The sequence below is a fragment of the Panthera uncia genome, chromosome D1, assembly GCF_023721935.1.
Source record: "Panthera uncia isolate 11264 chromosome D1, Puncia_PCG_1.0, whole genome shotgun sequence".
NCBI classification, from domain to species: domain Eukaryota; kingdom Metazoa; phylum Chordata; class Mammalia; order Carnivora; family Felidae; genus Panthera; species Panthera uncia.
Genome location: NC_064808.1, coordinates 47,012,917 through 47,035,986, shown reverse-complemented (window position 1 = coordinate 47,035,986; position 23,070 = coordinate 47,012,917). Strand labels below are relative to the sequence as shown.

The 23,070-nt window shown below is 37.6% G+C and overlaps 1 protein-coding gene across 2 annotated transcripts in view; it reads left to right on the top strand.

Moving 5' to 3' along the window:
- The window catches only part of SWAP70 (switching B cell complex subunit SWAP70), a 77,121-nt gene that overhangs the window by 45,270 nt on the left and 8,781 nt on the right, over nucleotides 1-23,070 (top strand). For both annotated transcript variants that reach the window (XM_049650273.1, XM_049650281.1), the window contains exons 4-8: nucleotides 10,016-10,243; nucleotides 12,416-12,562; nucleotides 13,702-13,810; nucleotides 15,956-16,137; nucleotides 22,229-22,336. In XM_049650273.1, the coding sequence (XP_049506230.1) occupies nucleotides 10,016-10,243; nucleotides 12,416-12,562; nucleotides 13,702-13,810; nucleotides 15,956-16,137; nucleotides 22,229-22,336 (774 nt within the window). The remainder of the gene's footprint in view (nucleotides 1-10,015; nucleotides 10,244-12,415; nucleotides 12,563-13,701; nucleotides 13,811-15,955; nucleotides 16,138-22,228; nucleotides 22,337-23,070) is intronic.

The following is a 23,070-nucleotide window of genomic DNA, read 5'->3' as shown; positions in this document are numbered from 1 at the left end:
AAAATGTGTTATGGAGTCTTGTCCATGAAAATTGTCTAGCTTAATACAGAGACATATAGAAGGAATGGAATATTGATAGGTGTTGAAAAAGATGTATTGATGGTATTTAAAAGTAAAAAAAAAATTTTTTTTTAATGTTTATTTTTGAGAGACAGAGAGAGACAGATCATGAATAGGAGAGGGGCAGAGAGAGAGGGGGACACAGAATCCGAAGAAGTTTCTAGGTTCTGAGCTGTCAGCAGAGCCCAACGCGGGACCTGAACTCACAAACTGTGAGGTCATGACCTGAACTGAAGTTGGATGCTCAACTGACCCAGGCGCCCAGGCACCCTAAAAAAAATAAAAATAAATTTTTTTAACATTTATTTTTTATTTTTGAGAGACAGAGAGAGACAGAGCGTGAGCAGGGGAGGGGCAGAGAGAGGGACACACAGAATCTGAAGCAGGCTCCAGGCTCTGAGCTGTCAGCACAAGCCCGATGCGGGGCTCGAACCCACGAACTGTGAGATCGTGACCTGAACTGAAGTCAGACGCTTAGCAGACTGAGCCACCCAGAAGCCCCTAAAAAATGTTTTTGATGTTTATTTTTGAGAGAGAAAGAGACAGAATGTGAGTGGGGGAGGGACCAAGAGAGGGAGACACAGCATCTGAAGCAGGCTTCAGTCTCTGAGCTGTCATCACAAAGCCCTACACGGGCCTCGAACTCATGAACTGTGAAATCGTGACCTGAGCCGAAGTTGGATGCTTAACCAACTGGGCCACCCAGGTACCCTCTGGTGGTATTTTAAAAACCTAGCTGTTGCTTGGAAGAATTATGCTAATAAAATCTCCAGTGTTGTCTTTTTTTTGTTTGTTTTTTGTTTTTTTGTTTATTTTTTTTAATTTTTTTTAACATTTATTTATTATTGAGAGAGAGAGAGAGAGAGAGACAGAGCGTGAGCAAGGGAGGGGCAGAGAGAGGGGGAGACACAGAACCTGCAGCAGGCTCTAGGCTCTGAGCCGTCAGCACAGAGCCCAACACGGGGCTCGAACCCACAAATTGCGAGATCATGACCTGAGCCGAAGTCGGTCGCCTAACCAACTGAGCCACCCAGGCGCCCCTCTCCAGTGTTGTCTTTTAAAACATTTTGTGGTTACGCTTAGTGTTCTAAGTTTATTTGTGTTTTCTTTGGAATTGGAGGTGGAGTGGGTCTCTTACCTGTGATGTTTGGGCTCTTACCATCACTAAAATATTCATGGTAGACTTGAAATTGATCTTGTCCTGATTTCAGCGTTAGAAATTTCCTTAGTAACTAAGGAAACTTACCTTATTCCTCAAGGGGGCACTTGCTTGATATGGAGGACTTGTCATTGGCTTTAAATCATTGTTGAGCCATGGGCTATGAAGGGAGCCCGTCAGCACTAGCTTCCTGATTGCTCTGCCTAAGAAACTGCTCCAGGTGGCCTGAAGAACTGGGACCCACATGAGCCTTGAGGTGTACCATGACTGTATCCACTTCTGTACTCTAGAGCCCCGCCAAGGCTCTTCGGGCTGTTAGGAATGTCTTTGGTTGTGTTTCTAAACAAATTAATCTCATTCCAGAAGGGAATAGCCTCTGTTTAGAATAGCCAGGCAGCATACCTTGTCATGTTATTGTTTGGACTTATTACTCTGTTTTGACATCTTTAACTCTCTCAGCATTTCTTCTGCTTAGATTTAGAATTAGAGTTAGTTTTATAGATCCTTTCCCTGTGGCCAGAAGTACTTATGTGGAGAAAGAATCATCAGGACAGATTTATGTGGAATTGCTTTCTCTGGCTGCTGAACCAGCCTCCTGTTAAAATATGGCTATGTATTTATTAAGCTCTTAGCACATCTCCTGTCCTTGGATGAAGCACTGTAAACTCAAGATCACACTATTTTATGGAAAATACTAGAGTCATAATATTTCTTAAGGTGGTCATTCTCTGTTACATTTTGTTTCCTTCCTAAATACTTTAATAACATTAGAAAAGCCCCATATTTTGAACTAGTTTTAGATTTAGAGGTTTTAGTAAAATTTAATGTAAAGATAGATAAATTTTAAAAATAAATTTTGAAGTGTAATGTCTTAATTTGTCATGAGTGCATATATGAGTTTAATTTGTAATTTTACCAACGTTTTTAGGTTTTATAAGTTTAAGGTAATTTTTATGTTTCCAGTCATCCATCTACCATAATGATTATTTGTATTTTGTTTGAGTCCAGAATGTTTTTAACTGAGATTTTATTCTCTAGTTTTGATTAATGCTATATAAGATATAAGTAACAGTGGTAGTTATATGAGTAACATAAGTGGTATAAATGTTTGATTTTGATTCAGTTTCCCATGACCCAGAAAGTAGTGTCAAAAATATTAAATAAATGTTGAAGTGACTTACACCGTGCATAATTCAAGAAATAGTATGTTCCCATTTAAGATGGTTCCTTAATTTTTGTCAAACGATATTCCTGGAAATGTGTGTCTGTATAGTTTTTTTCATTAGCATTCATTTTCCGCAGAGCCAAGAACAAAACAGGATGTGTCTGTTGTGGACTTATTTGGAAGAATTGCTTTGATGCAATTAAATATCAAAACTGAAATAGTTTTAAGAGATCCTTAGTGAATGAAATAAAACCTAAATTGTTGTTAAACCAGTAAAGGCCCTTTTTTAATGACAGGGAAAGAACTTTTAACAACATGATTTTTGGAGCCAGAGGCCTTGAAAATCACATGCAGCTTGAAAGTTTATTCTTTTGTTATTTTTGGTGAAACTTGCTTGGAAGGAGGAAGTAAGCTGCTTCCTGAAACTGAATGAGCTTTTAGAATTGATGCAGGCCACTCGAGACTAACACGGCAGCACGTGATTTATTATTTAGTGTAATTGAATAGTTGAGAGTGGGAATGTTTGTCTCTTCCTGGCCCAATATAATGAATTAAGAGATCCTTAAATTATTTGGTAATGATAAGTATATGATTGTGTTGAAAGTCAGCAGGAAATAAGTCTAGATTATTTGGGACAATCACTGGGAATGCTGAGCAGTTGCTGGGTGCGGATGACAAACTCAGGAGGGTTTGGGAGTGCGCACCTTCATAAAGGTTTAGGATGAACCAAGGAAGCTGCCTCTAGAGCTGAGTTTGCTACTAACAGGTACTCTCAGTTACTAACATTATTAAAGACCATTGGATATACAAGAGAAACTGAAGCTTGGAATGGGAGGGACTTGGGTATATTCACAGTGGATGTATATTCACAGTAGATGAAGAAAAGCTAAGGCTGTTTCCCGATTTATAGTATGAATGGTCAGTCCAGTGCACCATTTTGTCATGCCTATCCACGTGACCATATGCATATGCTTCTGTTGGCCTTACTACTAACACTTCTACTTGTGCTTGTACTGCCTTTATCCCACCTTGTGATCAGGCAGCATGGGCCCTTCTTTTTACTGCATTAGGGAGATTGAACTTCTGTACATGTTAATGCCTCTAAGTTATTTTACTTTGGGCAATTATTCATCTTAATGTCCTTTTTAACTTTCTTTTTCTCTCTTGTCTCTCTTTAGTCTCTTCTTGTCTTTAATCTTTTTTCCTTTTCTTTTTTGATACATTCTGTCCTTTTTTCTTCTTTCTCTCTCATCTTTACCATTTTCTTTCTCTCTCCTCCACTGACTATCCCTGTTACTACGTCTTTTTCTTTTTTTCTTTAAAGATTTTATTTTTAAGTAATCTCTATACCCAAGTTGGGGCTTGAATTTACAACTTCAAGATTAAAAGTTACATGCTGTAATTACTGAGCCAGCTAGGCCCAAATGAAATTGTTTTTTTTTTTTTTTTCATTTTTATTTAAAGTTTATTTATTTATTTTGAGAGAGAGAGTGAGCAAGCACGTGAGAGCATGTACAAGAGCAGGGGAGGAACAGAGAGAGAGAGAGAAAGGGGAGAGAGAATCCCAAGCAGGCTCTGTGCTATCAGTGCTGAGCCCTCCTCGGGGCTCAATCTCACAATCTGTGAGATCATGACCTGAGCCAAAGTTAAGCATCTGATGTTCAACCAACTGAGACACATTCATCCAGTGGAGACATGCAGGCATCCTATGTTTTTGTTTTTTAAAGTAAGCTCTATGCCCAGCATGGGGCTTGAACTCACAACCCTGATATAAGGAGTCACATGCTCTACCAGCTGAGCCAGTCAGGTGCCCTGATCCTTGTTACTTCTTCTTCTTTTTTTTTTTTAATCTTTTTAATGTTTGTTTATTCTTGAGAGAGAGACAGAATGCGAGCGGGGGAGGGGCAGAGAGAGAGGGAGACACAGAATCCGAAGCAGGCTCCAGGCGCCAAGCTGTCAGCACAGAGCCTGACGTGGGATTTGAACTCACAAACCGTGAGATCATGACCTGAGGTAAAGTCAAACCCTTAACTGACTGAGCCACCCAGGCACCCCTGATCCTTGTTACTTCTATTTAAAAACCAAGAAAATAATAATATCTGATAAACTTAACAGTAGATGTTATATCTCCAACAAGGGAAAGGAAAGACCTAAGTGTGTTTTTCTCCAACAAGTAAATATTTGTTGACTACTTACTATATACTTGATTTAGGAGATTAGATAATTTCCATATTAGAAGACTTTATAGTGTCTCATCAAATTTAATTACTAGAACTCTTGATATTTTTTGACTTTGTGATATTTTGTGGATGTACATTTCTTTGCAAGCATGTTTTTGCTATTGTTGGCATTCTTTTTCTGCTAAAATATGTTATTTCACAAACAGCTTTATAGCCAAATTAGTAGAAGTGCAAAGGAGAGAAAGAAAAATTAACTCACAATCTTATCTGTAACAAGTTAGACTTACTATTTCTGTGTTTTCCTCTAGTATTTGTCAAAATATTTACAGAGTCTTTATGCAGTGGAAATTATAGGTAAATTTAATTGAGCATTCTTTTATTTATTTTTACATTTTTATTTTTTTGGTATTATTATTTTTATTAGAGAGAGAATCTTTTTTTTTTTTTTAATGTTTTTTTTTTTTTTTTAGAGGGGTTGGGAGGGGCAAACAGAGGGGGACAGAGGATTCAAAGCAGGTTTGGTGTTGACAGCATAGAGACTGATTTCAGGAGTCGAATTCACAAACCATGATATCATTACCTGAACTGAAGTTGGACACTTAACTGGCTGAGCCACCCAGGAATCCTGAGAGAGGGTCCGGGGGGGGGGGGGGGGGGGTGGGGAGAGAATGAATGAATGAATGAATCTTAAGCAGTCTCCATGCTCAGTCAGAGCCCGATGTGGGGCTTAATCCCAAGACCCTGGGATTATGACTCGAGCCAAAGCCAAGAGTTGGATGCTTAACTGACTGAGCCACCCAGGTGCCTCTCTCAAATGTAATTTTAGCAATCCCTGTCAAAATAACATCAGCATTCTTCACAGAGGTAGAACAAACAATCCTAAAATTTGTATAGAACCAGCAAAGACCCCAAATAGCCAAAGCAATCTTGAAAAAGAAAACCAAAGCTGGAGGCATCATAGTTCTATACTTCAAGCTGTATGACAAAACTGTAATCATCAAGACAGTATAGTACTGGCACAAGAACAAACACATAGATCAAAGGAATAGAACAGAGAACCCAGAAATGGACCCACAAACATATGGCCAACTAATCTTTGACAAAGCAGGAAAGAATATCCAAAGGGAAAAAGACAGTCTCATCAACACATGGTGCTGGGAAAACTGGACAGCAACATGCAGAAGAATGAACATGACTGCTTTCTTACACCATACACAAAAATAAACTCAAAATGTATGAAAGACCTAAACATAACACATGAAGCCATCAAAATCCTAGAGGAGAAAACAGGCACAACTTCTTTGACTTTGGCTGCAGCAACTTCTTACTTGACATGTCTCCAAAGGCAAGAGAAACAAAAGCAAAAATTAACTATTGGGACTTCATTAAGGTAAAAAGCTTCTGCATAGCAAAGGAAGCAATCAGCAAAACGAAAAGGCAGCTGACAGAATGGGAGAAGATATTTGCAAATGACATTGGAGAAAGGGTTAGTATCCAAAATTTATAAAGAACTTATCGAACTCAACACCCAAAAAACCAATAATCCAGTGAAGAAATGGGCAGAAGACATGAATAGACACTTATCTAAAGTCGACATCCGGATGGCTAACAGACACATGAAAAAATGCTCAACATCACGTATCATCAGGGAAATACAAATCAAAACCACAGTGAGATTCCACCTCACACCTGTCAGAATGGCTAAAATTAGCAACTCAGGCAATGACAGATGTTGGCAAGGATGCAGAGAAAGAGGAACCCTTTTGCACTGCTGGTGGGAATGCAAACTGGTGCAGCCGCTCTGGAAAACAATTTGGAGATTGCTCAAAAAATTAAAAATAGAACTACCCTACAATCCAGCAATTGCACTACTAGGTATTTAACCAAACGACACAGGAGTGCTGATTTGAAGGGGCACATGTACCCCAATGTTTATAGCAGCACTATCAACAATAGCCAAAGTATGAAAAGAGCCCAAATGTCCATCAACTGATGAATGGATAAAGAAGACGTGGTATATATACACAATGGATGATTACTTGGTGATCAAAAAGAATGGAATCTTGCCATTTGCAACAATGTGGATGGAACTAGAATGTGTAAGTCAGAGAAAGACAAATACCATATGATTTCATTCATATGTGGAATTTAAGATACAAAACAGATGAACATAAGGGAAGGGAAGCAAAAATAACATAAAAACAGAGGGGGAGACAAACCCCCTCTTGAATACAGAGAACAAATTGAGGGTTGCTGGTGGGGTGTTGGCTGGTGGGGGGAGAGCTAAATGGGTGAGGGGCATTAAGGAGGATGCTTGTTGGGATGAGCACTGGGTGTTAAATGTAAGTGATGAATCACTGAATTCTATTCCTGAAATTATTATTACACTACATGTTAACTAACTTGGATTTAAATTTAAAAAAATAATAAAAAAATTAAATGTCATTTTAAATGTTTGAATAATGCACCACTCAGTACAAAAGGAAATAACATTGATGGACTACCTACCATGTCAGACACTGTGCAAAATAATCAGTATTTGTCTCATTTTATCCCCATAGTAGTTCTATATGATAAGTGTTATTATGCCCGTTTCATAGATGAGAAAATTGAGGCTTAGCTTAGTTTATTTCAGTTTAGTAAACAGTAATTGAGCTTTACCACATTCTAGGTATGCTGCTGAGTTCTGGATATTCAAAGATAGGTGGGACATGGTCCCGTCTATAAGGAATTCAGAAAATGGTGGGAATCCAAATGATTAAGAGATAATTTCAGTACAATATGCTAAGTGGAGTGACATAGAAGAACAACTGACCTGGGGGCGCCTGGGTGGCTAGGTTGGGTAAGCATCTGACTCTTCATTTCAGCTCAGGTCATGATCTCACTGTTTGTGGGTTCAAGCCCCATATTGGGTTCTGCACTGACAGGATGGAGCCTACCTGGGATTCTCTCTTTTCCTCTCTCTTTTCCCCTCCCCTGCTTGTGCTCATCCTCTGTCTCTCTCTCTCAAAATAATTTTGGGGAAAAAAAAAAAAAAAAAAAAAAAGAACACCTAACCTGGATTAGGGTTGGTCAGAGCAGTTTTACTAGAGTAGTGCTTTCTCAAACTTTAATGTGCATATGGAAGTACCTGGGTTCTTGTTAAAATGCAGATTTTGATTTTTGGGTCTTTGGTGGGGTCCAAAGTTCTTCATTTCTAACAACCTAGGTGATGCTGATGCTGCTGTTCACACCTCACTTTGAATAGGAATATCCTAGACAATACAGAATTTGAACGAATACCATTTAGCTTGATGCAGAAATGAGGAGAGATATTCAAGACAGAGAGGACAGGGTGGGGAAAGGCATAGAAGCATAAAAAAGTATGTTAAATGGGTAAATTTATAATCTATGACAGGTATTGGCAAACTATGGCTATGGCTCACTGCTGAATGTAGCCCGTAGCCTGTTTTTGTTTAGCCCATGTGCTAAGAAGAGTTTTTACATTTTTAAAGCATTGTAAAAAACAAACAAACCCAGACAAAGAGTAACTTATAATAGAAATGCACAAAGCCTCAAATATTTACTACCTAACCCTTTACAGAAGAAGCTCGAGACCCCTGATCTGTGGTATTAGTGAAGTGTGTAAAATCTGCAGTGGGCATAGTGGACATGTTAGAGATAGTAAATGGGAGGGAGGAATGGTGGTCACCAAGGGACACAGGAAAACTTGGCCTTTATCTTTGAGAACCAGGACAGGATTTAAAGAGGGAGGTGAGGGGTGCCTGGGTGGCTCAGTTGGTTAAGCATCCAGCGCTTGGTTTCAGCTCATGTCGTGATCTCACGGTTCATGAGTTTGAGCCCTGCATTGGGTTCTTGCTGACAGCACGGAGCCTGCTTGGGATTCTCTCTCTCTCTCTCTCTCTCTCTCTGTCTCTCTCTCTCTCTGCTCCTCCCCTGCTCACTCTCTATCTCTCTTTCTCAAAAATAAATAAATAAACATTAAAAAAAATATAGAGAGAGGTGATAGGCTCAGGTTATGTTTTGAAAAAATTTCTCTGGCAGAATATAGATACAAGGGAGCAATGCTGGAGGCAAGGATACCAACTGGGAGGCCTGAACAAGGTAGATGGAGTAGGAGGGGATGGGTTTGAGAATTGTCTGGGAAAAAGTTTTTCATTCTCTCTTGACTATAACCCATAGGAAGATATTACTTCATGACCAGCACACATAGGCATACCCACAACACCAAACTAACCACAAAACATTTGTCTTTATTGTGAGTAAACTCAAATACTTTCATTCAATTAAAGAAGATGCTGGTGACTATGTAATAAGTTGATTTTATATTGGGTTATAACCTACAGTTTGAAAAGCACTGATCTGGGGAAGTGAAACAGTAGGATTTTATCACTGATTTGGAATAAAGGAATAGGGAACAAGGATTGACATGGGTGAATGGTGTTGTTCCCAGCTGAAATCAATAATAGAAGGGAAAGCCATTTGGAAGGTAGAGGTGACGCATTCATTTTTGGATGTGTTGAATTTGATAGCATTGTAGGAAACCCAGGCTTTCCAGAAGATAGCAGTTTCTCATTCAGTGAGTATTATTGCCTGTTTTGTTTACCTGCTGTTATTTGAATAGCAATATTTTCTACTGTTCTACACAAAGGTATGTTTTTCAGGATTTAATAAGCTTTTTCAGCCCAGGGTAGGAATTTGGCCATTGTTTCCAACATTGTCAATGTTATAATGGGAGGAAGCATCATAAATTTCAAATAATTGGCTTACGTGGGAAATTTATAAATTGGGGACTAAGTTGTAAATACTAATTTGAGATGCTTATTTAATTAGTACTTGCATATTAATTCAGTAAGATCGATATTCTGATATATTTAAGTTATTTATCGAACAGAGAGTAGTCAAACCACATCAATTAAGTGTATGTGTACAGTTTGCTTTAGTTCTGCTATAGTATACAAATATACTATACTATTAGAGGGTTGTAAGTTTTTGATTCCTTCAAAAAAATTTTTTGTAATGTTTATTTTATTTTTGAGAGAGCAAGAGAGACAGAGCACAAGTGGGGGAGGGGCAGCGAGAGAGGGAGACACAGAATCTGAAGTAGGCTCCAGGCTCTGAGCTGTCAGCACAGAGCTCGACTTGGGGGTTCAAATTCATGAACTGTGAGATCATGACTTGAGCCAAAGTTGGATGCTTAACCAACTAAGCCACCCAGGTGCCCCTCAGTTTTTGGTCCTTATTCTATAAGGTTAATACAGGACTAGTGGCATTTTATCTATACCTTTCCTCTGATAATATCATGATTTTTTAAAGATACAATTTTGAAACTAAAAAGGAACATTTCCTAAGTTGACCTTATCAGTGTAAATAACATAGATACATACCTAAGTTTAAAAGTTATTATTTTTTTTACTAGGAATTAATAATTAAAAATTTTTCTTTTTATAGATTGAATACCTGCTTAAGAAACTTACAGAAGCTATGGGAGGAGGTTGGCAACAGGAACAATTTGAACATTATAAAATCAACTTTGATGACAGTAAAGATGGTCTTTCTGTGTGGGAACTGATTGAACTTATTGGAAATGGACAGTTTAGCAAAGGCATGGATCGGCAGACGGTGTCCATGGCAATTAATGAAGTCTTTAATGAGCTTATATTAGATGTGTTGAAACAGGTAAGAGTCCTGGAACACTGTGTTTCTCCTTACCTTTAGACTTTGACATGTTTGAAATAAGACATTTTCATTTGAGTATAAGTCATTTATACCTTTATACTGATTTAGAACAAGAATAAAGTTTCTTATTTTCCCAGTCTTGTATTAGGCTTAAAAAAAAATTACTGATACAATTTTGAAGTATACTTAAGCATTGGGAAGTTGCTATTTTGAAAGAATTGTTTAAATGACCACATTTCCAAACTGTCTTTAAAGTACTTTCATGTCACGTGTACATCCATACTTGTTGATCTGAGAGATCCTCATGGCATGTTGTTCAGAGAAAAAAAAAAAACAGGTTGTTGAACAGGAAGTATATTGTAATCCCTTTCATGTAATGTGATATATATGTGTAGGGCTATCTGGAAGGATGCTCACCAAAATGTTAAAAGTGATTACTCCTGGATTGTGGGATTCCTGTAAATTTTATTTTATTCTTTATTCCTTTCTTGTTGATTGGATTTACTACTAGATTCTATACATGAATGTATGCATATGATTACATATTTTAATTTTTTAATTATTTTTTTAAGTTTATTTCTTTATTTTGAGAGAGAGAACCAGCTGGGTAGGGGCAGAGAGAGAGGGGGACGGAGGATCTGAAGTGGGCTCTGTACTGACAGCAGAGAGCCTGATGCAGGGCTCGAACTCACAAACTGTGGGATCGTGACCCGAGCTGAAGTCAGACGCTTAGCCGACTGACCCACCCTGACACCCCTATATATTTTTATAAAATTAGAGAAATACCCTTATTTTTAGAGTAAATACCTTTATATAGCAAAGTTGCGTTTATCTTGTTAGATTATGACCTACATAGCATCTGATATAAATATGGAATGCTTAATGATTGTTAAATAGAATTTACATGTTTTTTTTTTTTTAGCGGCTCTTTCATATTTTTTACATTATTATACTGAATAATAATTCCAATTTGGGATTTCCTTACTTTGGTCCTTTATTTGCTCAGTAGGTGAAGTTGTGTCTTTGCTCTTTTTCCCTAATTGAACCCATCAAGAAACATTAATTGAGGTTTCATTTGTATAGGTTTTTGGTGCTACAAAGAGATGTGAGACATGGTCTGTGTCCAAAGAGGACTTCTAGGCCCACCAGGATGGCAGGATAATTGGACTACAGATGAATTTCAGTATGAGATAGCTTTTGCTTAAATGTCCAAGGATGAGGAAGCTGAACAAGTAATATGATTAGAACTTGGTATAATAACCAAATGATACAGTCAAGCTAATATTATATAATGATAATGAATAGTCTGCTATAGGGTATCAGCACTTGTACATTTACTATTTAAAATTCATCTATTCTCAGACAACCCTGAAGGGCTTTGGCCTATAATTATAATTTTGCTGAAGTAAAAATATGAGTTATATACCTTTGTGACTGATTTGTGGGAAGAAAGTATAGAAGTGCAAGTGTAGAAGCCAGAATCCTAACTACTTGGTCCAGTTCTTTTTCTTTCTGCTCATCTGGAGGAGTTCATCCTCCAGAATAGTGAGAGGTCAGGTAGGAAGGGTAGGTTGGTGCCAGAAGGTGATTGGTTGAAAGATATATTTGGCCAACTTTAATATTTTCATTGATTGAGGTTTTAGTTTGCTGAGAATCACTGTTAGGGTTTTGTGTGTGTGTGTGTGTGTGTGTGTGTGTGTGTGTGTTAATCAGAATGGACAGAATAGTATAATGAACCCTCATGTACCATTCACCCAGCCCCAGTAACTACCAACACATAGTTAATCCTACCCTCCTACTTTTGCCTCTCCTGTATCTTGAAACAAAGATATTTCATTTTATCTATAAATATTTCAATAGGTATCCCTAAAAGATAAGGAATTTTAAAAAATCACAATGTTTTTAGCACCAGGAGTCCTAAGGCTACTCTCTGTATGTAGCATGGGGTGGAGTTAGAGGGGTTGTCTCTGCATGCCCAGAATTCTGTGTAAACTTTTGTGTGCGTGTATTAGCATGAATTTGACTGGGTATAGTGCCCCTGGCCTTCATAGATCCTCAGTGGGTTCATGATCTCCAGAGGTCAAGAACCACTGATATTCATGTATTCAGGAAGAGATATCAGCTCTTATAAGAAAAAGAACAGGTATTTATATAAAATTTAATCTTTCATAGGGTTACATGATGAAAAAAGGCCATAGACGGAAAAACTGGACTGAACGCTGGTTTGTACTAAAACCCAACATAATTTCTTATTATGTGGGTGAAGATCTGAAAGATAAGAAAGGAGACATTCTCTTGGATGAAAACTGCTGTGTGGAGGTCAGTCTACTGTTACTTCTTTCTGTTGCTGCCCCCTGCTGCCCAAGTGTTTTATATTCCTTCTAGACTTCAGAGTCTTGAAAGAATCTTAAAATTTACATTTCTAAAATAACATAGGCATACAGTTGCCATAGTTTCTGAACCAAAAACCAGAGATACCTGACAAAAGTTTTTTATAATGTGAATTTATCTTCTATCTCATGGAAAAAGTATAGGGATTAAATCAGATTTGTTTGTACATTTAAGGAATCATTTATTGAATAAAATGGAGTCATAAAAAAGAAAGCACAAAATTATTCAGTAAGACAGTGTTTGAAATCATGAATATACCATGACATCTGGGCCATTTTGAGTATAGTAAATAAAACTAATGAAAATGGGAGCATTACCTTTGAGTATTTTGGGTGACTTTCAGTACACTTTATTCCCAGATATTAATTCGGTAAAGAAGTGAAGTCTTCAAGAACAGTAATTTTGAGTTTTTAATTTATATCTAAACTATCACCATATTTGTATTTCTTGAAGAACATTTAAAATACCTAACATCTCACTCATAAATGACAGTGTATTTTGATGGATGAAATAGTATAGATATATTAATGCCTCTGGGTTTGCACTGCCCACTAAGCGGTCTTCTTAGATTCAACTACACATGGATACTCACGAGATTATCATAGGCCATACCAGTCTACTTATAAGGATATAGGAGAGGAGCTACAGCTTGCTAGCACTAACATCCCAGGTCAAAGAGAATGGATCTGCATTAGGCAGATGTGGGAATCACCCTGGCTTAGAAGTCTCATAGCCCATTGGAGTCAATACGTGGGTATACCTTCCAGGGTTCCTATAAAGGATGTGCTCACGTACAAGAGTCATTGTGCTTAGGAAAGCCAAAGCATAGTGTCCCTATCAGGTGTTGGTGGTTCTCCTAGTCCAGATGAAGTATGCTAATCAGGGTTATTTATTACCATAGGTAATGTTGCCTAGAGGACAGTATTTTGTAAATTAGAAATATGCTCTTATGGACTTTTTTTATTGATGTTGAATTTCAGCAAGATTTGTGTAAGTAGTTAAGATTGAACTTAATTTCAATGCTTAGAAATAAAATTAAAAATAACTAATTTTGCTTTCCTTGTTAGTCCTTACCTGACAAAGATGGGAAGAAATGCCTTTTTCTCATAAAATGTTTTGATAAAACCTTTGAAATCAGTGCCTCAGATAAGAAGAAGAAACAGGAGTGGATTCAGGGTAAGGCAATTTTTATTATTTGTCATGATATAACTTGAGAGCTCTGACTTTGTATTTTTAAATCTCATTTTAATCTCATGAGGCATTGTTCCCTCATTGTAGTTATTTCTACATGCAGCATAGTAACTGAAAGAAAAATAAAGTGAAGTCCCAAATTTTTCATCAATTTCATTTGTATAATGAACTTGTGGGAAAATTATAAACTATACATTTTAGGGTTTCTTTTTTTTACTTTTATTATTTAAAGATAATGGAATTTCCCATTTTAAGGACTATGAAGAATTTTAAAGTGATCATCATGAATTTTTAATAATACAGAAAACAGGAATAATACAGTTGCTTTTGAATATTTCCAATAATTTTCAAGATTTGTTATTTTCACAAGAAATCACTAGTTTCAAATAATTATCTCAAGAACACAAACTTTTGATTTAATAACTTTTTTAAAAGCTTATTTATTTATTTTCAGAGAGAGAGAGCACAAGTGGGAGATGGACAGAGAGAGAGAGAGGGAGGGAGAGGGAGAATCCCAAGCAGGCTCCACGCTGTCAGTGTAGAGCCGGACGTGGGGCTCTAACTCACAAACTGTGAGATTATGACCTGAGCTGAAACCAAGAGTTGGATGCTTAACTGACTGAGCCCCCCAGCCCTTCCAATGAGATTTTTTTTTTTTTTAATCATGAAAAGGGATTCCGAATATGGTATTCTTGGACATAAGTAAAATACTGTTATACTGAAAGTTGTGGTCATTTCGATGTGGTTTAAGAGTTTGAGGCAAGTGCATCTAGGTTTAAGTCCTCTTTCCTGGGTCACTTGAGTTGAGTTAGGAATTTTGTAGCTGTTTTTCCTCTTCTGTAGAATAGGGATAATAGTACCTACCTCTCAAGGTTTTTGTGAGGGCTAATAATTAGATAATGAAGATATACTTGCACATTAAAAATGTTTTTAGAATACTTATTTTTGAGAGAGAGAGAGTGCTAGCGGAGGAGGGGCAGAGAGAGAGAGAGGGAGACACAGAATCTGAAGCAGGCTCCAGCCTCTGAGCTCTCAGCACAGAGCCCGACGTGGGGCTCAAACTCACAAACTGTGAGATTATGACCTGAGCTAAAGTTGGATGCTTAACCGACTGAGCCACCCACGTGCCCCTATACTTGCACATTTTAAAAAAGACACATCATTGCAGAAATGTTTGTGATAGATTGCAAACAGCCTAAGTATCCATTAATTGTGAAATGGTTGAATAAATTATGGTACAGTAACACAGTGGAGTTAGGTACATTATGTTTAATGTTTGATGTACTGATAATGGAAATCTCTCCAAGATAAATTAAGTGAAAAAAACCAAAGCTCAGAAGGGTGTATTATGTCAAAGGAAGGTGGAAGGTGTATATACCTCCTTATTTGCATATGCTTAAAATATCTCTGGAAAGATGCAGAAGAAATTGTTAACATTAGTTGGTAGTGGAGAGGGGAACCCAGTACTTGGGGATAAGAATAGGAGGGAGACTTTTCCTGTAGATCTTTTTATGCTTTTGAATTTGAACAATGTGAGAGTATTAGCTGTTCAAAAAATTAAATTTAAATAATTCAAACAATCAGGAAAATATGTAAAAATTAGATAATGCATATAAAAGGTATACATATAGCAACTATTAAATAACTGGTAGCTATTATTACTATCTCAGGAAGGGAGTGTATAAGGAGATGGTTTCATAAGGCATAGATAAGGGGCAGACTAAACCCAGCAGGTAGCAAGTCAGATATCAGGAACTAATAATCTCAACCCTAACTATGTCTTGTTCTTATTTGGCCTTTTGAGGAAATAGAGAGAAGGGAATTAATTGAAAGTATTTGAAGTTCTTCAAATGTGTGTCATATTCCCGAATCAAGTATCTATTTAAGCACAGATGTACAGTTACGGAATTTTAGAGCTGGAAGGGACTCTAGAAATCATCTCTTTAATTTTAGAGATGAGGAAACTGATTCTGTAGAAGGTTATGTGGCTTGCTCAAGGTCACACCATTTCTCAGTGGCAGAATCAGAATCTACACTGGGTCTCTGGTTTTCTTCCCAATGTGCCATGTTTATGTTAGGCTTACAAAGAATAAACAGTATATTCCGTTTTTTATCTTACACTTTTTATAGCCATTCACTCTACTATCCATCTGTTGAAGTTGGGCAGCCCCCCACCACATAAAGAAGCCCGCCAACGTCGGAAAGAACTCCGGAAGAAGCTGCTGGCTGAACAGGAGGAGCTGGAGCGACAGATGAAGGAGCTCCAGACTGCCAACGAAAATAAGCAGCAGGAGCTGGAGACCGTGAGGAAGGTGGGAATGGTCTGAGGGAGGGCGCTCTGTTTCATTGCAGGAGCCACAGCTTCCTTACTTACAAGCTTTGTTCTACCAAGACCAGGTTCATGCAATTTTAGAGAGATTTTTTTTGTAAATTGTTTTCTTAGGAAGTGTGTCTAGGTTACTAAGTGAGATAATCTGGTTTTTCCAGCCTTGGAAGTATGAGGATCTCAGGTCGGCAAGACATTTCATTGACCAGAAAACGACAAGAATAATTGATGTTCATTGGGAAACATTGTTGCTCAGTTATATCATGGTTCTGGGGTGGTAGTGGGTCCCCAGTGTATGGGCACTTGAGCCTGTCTGCCTTCCATCAGTGAACACCTGCTAACGACAAGATCAGAGACCCTTTTGTGTCCTCCTATGTAGCACCTATGCCCTGGAGTATGGGAGATGCTCACAGTATAAGCCCCCTCATTTCTGTTGGGGTTCTCCCTTTGCAGTCCATGGAAATGCCACACTTTGTGCTGATATCCTCTGAATAGACTCACAAAGAATTTTTTAATACTTTTGGGGACTCCTGGGTGGCTCAGTCTGTTAAGTGTCTGACTGTTAACAGTCTGTTAAGTGTCTGAACTCATGTTGTTGTGGTTCATGAGTTCAAGCCCTATGTCAGGCTCTGTGCTGACAGCTCAGAGCTTGGAGCCTGCTTTGTATGCGGATTCTGTGTGTGTCTCTCTCTCTGCCCCTCCCCTGCTCACACTCTGTCTCTCTCTCAAAAATAAACAAACATTAAAAAAAATTTTTTTTAAACCCTATTCAGTCACTCTGTCTTTTGATTGGAGAGTTTAGTGTATTTACATTAATTATTGATAGGTACTTGCTGCCATTTTGTTAATTGTTCTCTGGCTGTTTTTGTAGTTCTTCTCTGTTCCTTTTTTCTCTTGCTCTCCTCTTTTATGGTTTGATGACTTCTTTTAGTGCTATGTTTATATCCCTTCTCTTTATCTTTTGCATATTTAAAATAGGTTTTAGCCTTGTGATTACCATGAAGCTTACATATAACAACTTATATTTGTAACACTGTTTTAAGTTGATAACTTAAGTTTGATCCCATTCTCAAGCTCAACATTTTTATTTTCCCCTCCCCAGTATTTTATTTTTTTATGTCTCATTTCACATTTTTTAATCTTGTTTGCTAATAAGTATGATACACTACATTATAAAAATGAAAGATAAAAATCATATGATCATCTCAATATTTGCAGAAAAGCATTTGACAAATTCAACATTGACTTATGTTAAAGACTCTCAACAAAGCAGGTGTGGGGAGAATGTATCTCAAATAATAAATGCATACAAAGCCCATACCTAACATCATAAGCTTTTCCTCTAAGCTCAGGAATAAGAGAAGGACACCTACTCTCACCACTTTTATTCAGCATAGTATTTGAAGGCCTAGCCAGAGCAATTAGATAAGAAAAAGAAGAAAAGATCTGCAAATTGGAAAGTAAGAAGTAAAATTGTCACTATTTGCAGATGACATGATATTATATATAGAAAAAACTATTAACTCCATCAAAAAACTGTTAGAACTAATAAATTCAGTAAAGTTGTAGAATAAAAAATATGCAAAATTCTGTAACGTCTATACACATTAATAATGGACTATCAGAAAGAGAAGAAAACAATGCCAGTCCCCTGTTGATGAACATTTGGGTTATTTTTACTCTTTTGATTAAATAGGCAATGCTACAGGGAATTATTTTGTACCTGTATCATTTTATACACGTTCTAATAATTCAGTAAAACCTTGGTTTGTGAGCATAATTTGATCCAGAAACATGCTTGTAATACAGAACACTTGTTTCTCAAAGTGAATTTCAAGAACCATTGACTCATTTATGATCATGTGATGTTTGGCATCACGTACTACTTGTATTGCAAGACATTGCTCATTTGTCAATAAATTTATTAGAAATGTTTGCTTGTGTTGCGGAACACTGCAGAACAAGTTACTCACAATCCAAGGTTTTACTGTATGTGTTTAGAATAAATTCTCAGAGATGGGATTGCTGGAGCAGAGTATATACACTTACAATTATGAAATCCAGGCTGATGCAACAGCTACTATTTCAAATCTTACTAATCACTGTAACAGAGGAAAAAGTGTTCAAGGGTTTGGCAGTTAACTACTCCAGCTCAGAAGTGTCACTTCTGTTTACAGTACATTGCCCAGAACTAGTTACGTGTTTTTGACGAGAAGTCATCTGTCAATTTTATTGATGTTTTCTTGTGTGTGATGAATCATTTTTTTCCTGTTGCTTTCAGGATTTTCTTTTTTACTTTGTCTTTCTACAGGTTTATTATGATGGGTGTGGTGTATATCTCTTTGTGTTTATCCTAGAATCTGTTGAATTCTTGGATGTGTCAGTTAATGTTTTCCATCAAATTGGGAAAGTTTTCAGCGATTATTTCTTTAAACATTTTTTCCTGTTCCTTTCTCTCTTCCCTCTTCTTTGGAAACTCTCATTATGTGAATGTTGGTACGCTTAATAGTGTCCCACATTTCTCTGAGGCTCTGTTCATTTTTCTTCATTCCTTTTTCTCTCTGTTCTTCAAATTGCATTTCTATCAATTGATCTTTGATTCTTCTTGCAGCCCAAATATGTAAGGTGAAAACATCTAGTGAAGTTTTCATTTTAGTTATCATGCTTTTCAACTCCAGAATTTCCAGTTGGTTATTTTTATATCTTTTTATTGATAATCTCTATTTGATAGGGTATTGTTATACCTTCTATTACTTCCTTAAGCTTGGTTTCCTTGAGTTCTTTGAACATAAAACTTTTATAAAATATTTGCTAAATCCACCACCAGGGCCCCTTCAGAGGCAGTCTATTGCCCGCTTTTTTCCCTGGACATTTTATTTTATTATTATTTTTAATATTTATTTTTAAAAATTTATTTTTTAAGTTCCAGTATAATTAACATATAGTGTCATATTAGTTTCAAGTGTTTAGTGATTCAACAACAATTCCACACATTACTCAGTGCTCATCACAATGAGTGTACTCTTAATCCCTTCCACCTATTTCACCCATTCCCCCACCCACCTCCTCTCTGGTAACCATCAGTTTGTTCTCTATATTTAAGAGTCTTTTTTTCTCTCTTATTTCCATTGTTTTGTTTCTTAAATTTTTACATATAACTGAAATCATGTTATTAGTCTTTCTCTATTTTACCCACCATTGTACTAGATCCTCTAGATCCATCCACATTGCAAATGGCAAGATTTCATTCTTTTTCATGGCTGAGTACTATTCCATTGTGTGTGTATGTGTACATACACACATACCACTTCTTTATCTATTCATCTGTTGATGGGCATTTGGGTTGTTTCCATATCTTGCTATTGTAAATAATGCTGCAATAAACAGATGTGCATATATATTTCTGACTTAGTGTTTTTGTATTCTTTGGGTAAATACCCAGTAGTGTGATTACTGGATCACATGGTAATTCTGTGCTTAGTTTCTGAGGAAGCTGCATACTCTTTTCCAAAGTGCCTGCACCAGTTTGCATTCCCACCAACAGTGCACAAGGGTTCCTTTTCCTCCACATCCTTGCCAATACTTGTTTCTTGTGTTTTTTATTTTAACCATTCTGACAGGTGTGAGGTGATGTTTCATTTTGGTTTTGATTTCATTTCCCTGATGATGAGTGATGTCGAGCATCTTTTCATGTGTCTGTTAGCCATCTGTATGTTTTCATTGGAGAAATGTCTGTTCATGTCTTCTGCCCATTTTTAATTAATTATTTGCTTTTTTTTTTTTTTTTGGATGTTGTGTCAGTTCTTTATATATTTTGGATATGAGCCACTTATCAGATATATCATTTGCAACTATCTTCTCCCATTCAATAGGCTCTCTTTTAGTTTTGTGGATTGTTTCCTGTGCTGTGCCGAAGCTTTCTATTTTGATGTAGTCCCAATAGTTTATTTTTGCTTTTGTTTCCCTTGCTTCAGGAGATGTATCTAGAAAAATGTTGCTATGACCAGTGTCAGAGAAATTACTGTCTGTGCCTTCTCTTCCACGATTTTTATGGTCTCAGGTCTCACATTTAGGTCTTTAATCTATTATGTGTTTATTATTGTGTTTGGTGTAAGAAAGTGGTCCAGTTTCATTCTTTGGCATATTGCTGTCCAGTTTTCCCAACACCATTTGTTGAAGAGACTTTTTCCCATTGCATATTCTTGCCTCCTTTGTTTTAGATTAATTGACCATATAATTGTGGATTTATTTCTGGGTTTCCTGTTCTGTTTTGTTGATCTTTGTGTCTGTTTTTAATGCCAATACCATACTGTTTTGATTACTACAGCTTTGTGTGGTATATCCTGAAATCTGGGATTGTGATACCTTCAGTTTTGTTCTTCTTTTTCAAACCACTTCTTTTGTGATTTCATACAAATTTTAGCATTATTCTTGTAGTATTGTGAAAAATGCTGTTGGAATTTTGATAGGGATTACATTAAATTTGTAGATTGTTTTGGGTGGTATGGGCATTTTAAACAATGTTTCTTCTTCCAACCCATGAGCATGGAATATCTTTCCATTTGGAAAACTGGACATTTTAGACAATATATTGTAGCAACTCTGGATATAGATTTCTCCCCTCCCCCTGGGGCCTGTTGTTGCTTATTCATTTGTCTCCTGACTTGGCTAGGCTGTTTCAATGAGGTCTGTTTCTTCACACTGTGAAGCCTCTGACGGTCTTCTTCATCAGAGGCACAGCCTTGGGCATGTACGAGATACCCTGAGGTGACCATGACGTTAAGGTTCTCTTTGTGTGTTTCTTTCTCTAATCTCTCTGTTAAGCTGTATGCCTCTGTTGCTATCCTATCTAGCTGTTAGAGCTCTATTGTTTTCAACAAGGGCTTGGGGCCTAACTTGCTCCACAGTCTGATATTATTTAAATTCAAGCCCATACGTAGTCTTTGAGACTTACTCCTATTACATGAGGGCTCTTTACTTTCTGTAACTGGTTCTCTCTGTTAAACTTCCACCTGGTGTGTGGTTTATAGTTTGTTGGTCTTTTGGAGCTATGAGCCTCCTCTTAATTCCTTAAAATCTCCATTGTTTTCAAGAGCATCTTTAAGTTTGAACTTCCACACATTTGTTTTAAATAATGTCATTTCTTTTGGGGAGAGCTCCAGATCTCTGCCTAGGCAAACCTCTGTGCCAATGCTCTGGAGCTGGTGGCAGAAACTAGTGGTCTGCTTTTCTGGGTGTGATACCCCTGCTTCCTGAGCCCATCACCAGGTAGAGGTGGTACCCTTTGGTCTTCTAGGCTTGCCTCATTTTTTTGGATAAATCTTCTCCATTTGCTATATGCAATTGGTTTAATTTCTGGAGACTTTAAATGGTTGTTTTCGGGGGTTTTTTGAAATTATTTTCACCAGTTATGGGTGTTTTGCTGGGAAATGGGTCCATGGAGCTCCTCATTGCCACCCTCTGGAAGTCAAGCTCTGGTAAAAAGTTTTAAAGGAGTAACGTGGGAGATGACAAAACTATAGAAGGAGCTGAAGAAATAGATGTTGAACCTAACGAATGCATTTGTAAGTGAATTTAACTCCATGACTATACAAAATTTTCTTTGCAAAATGTTGTTCAGACTTAACAAGTCATTCATTTACCTAATTCATTCTGTATGTTCACTGGGAAAATTGTTGGAATGGAATTCCAGTGGATCTAAAGGTTTTTATTCTAGCTTGATTGAACATTAAGAATGTTTTGCTTTTCCCATGTACTTAGGTGTGGCCATTTCTCTTTCCTAATACACCTCCACTCTAATACTGCTTTTCTTTTTTTTTTTTTAATTTTTTTTTTTTTTAATGTTTATTTATTTTAGAGACAGAGAGACAGAGCACAAGCAGGGTCAGGGCAGAGCGAGAGGGAGACAGAATCTGAAACAGGCTCCAGGCTCTGAGCTGTCAGCACAGAGCCTGACACGGGGCTTGAACTCACGAACCGTGAGATCATGACCTGAGCCGAAGCTGGACGCTCAACTGACTGAGCCACCCAGACGCCCCTACTTACTGCTTTTCTGTGGGTGGGTTTTGATTGGATAGAAACTGGAAGAAGCAGCGTCTCGTGCAGCAGAAGAAGAAAAGAAACGCCTTCAGACTCAAGTGGAACTACAGGCGAGGTTCAGCACAGAGCTGGAGCGAGAGAAGCTTGTGAGTGCTACAGCTGGGAACCTGGGAACACTGCTGCATTAGCTCACAATGGTTCTTTCTGGGTGAAGGGGGAGGGGTCAAGGCCTGGGAGACTGGAGTGAGGCCATCTTGTCAGTGGGACTATGCTATATAGACATGCAGTGGGCTATTGGAGGAAGTTCTGTGTTTGTTCATTATGGTTTTATTGAGCACCTTCTATGTGCTAGGCATCATGGCAGGATATAAAGGTAAAAGACATAAATCTTGCTTTTAGGACCCCAGAATAGAAATTCATGGAATAGGGTGATAACTACTGTGATTAGGGTGACTGTATCTCTTGGTTTGCCTGGGACAGTCCTTGCCATCCTGATATATTTATTAACAGCATCCAATTTTCCTTCTCAGAAAGGCCTGGCTTGGAAAATAAATAGCTAGGGGGAAAAGTAAGCATGGGTTTCATGACCTTTCTCTTCTGTAATGAGCAAAGTGGGGGGGGGGGGTGGTTCTGAAATCATGAGAATATAGGAATTCTGGTCTGCTGTTCTTGGCAGCTCTGATTCATCTTAGAGGTTCCCATCCCCCAAGACATCCAAGAGTCAGGTTGCCCTAGGTGGTTAGATAGTTAATTAGAACACAGGTCTTCTTCCACAGAGTTGTAATTTGTGGGAGGGTACTGAGTCCAGTGCCCATTAAGTAGCTGCTCATGATGTTTTTTTAAGTAACTTTTTGTTGCTTAGAGTTGAAACAGACATGTT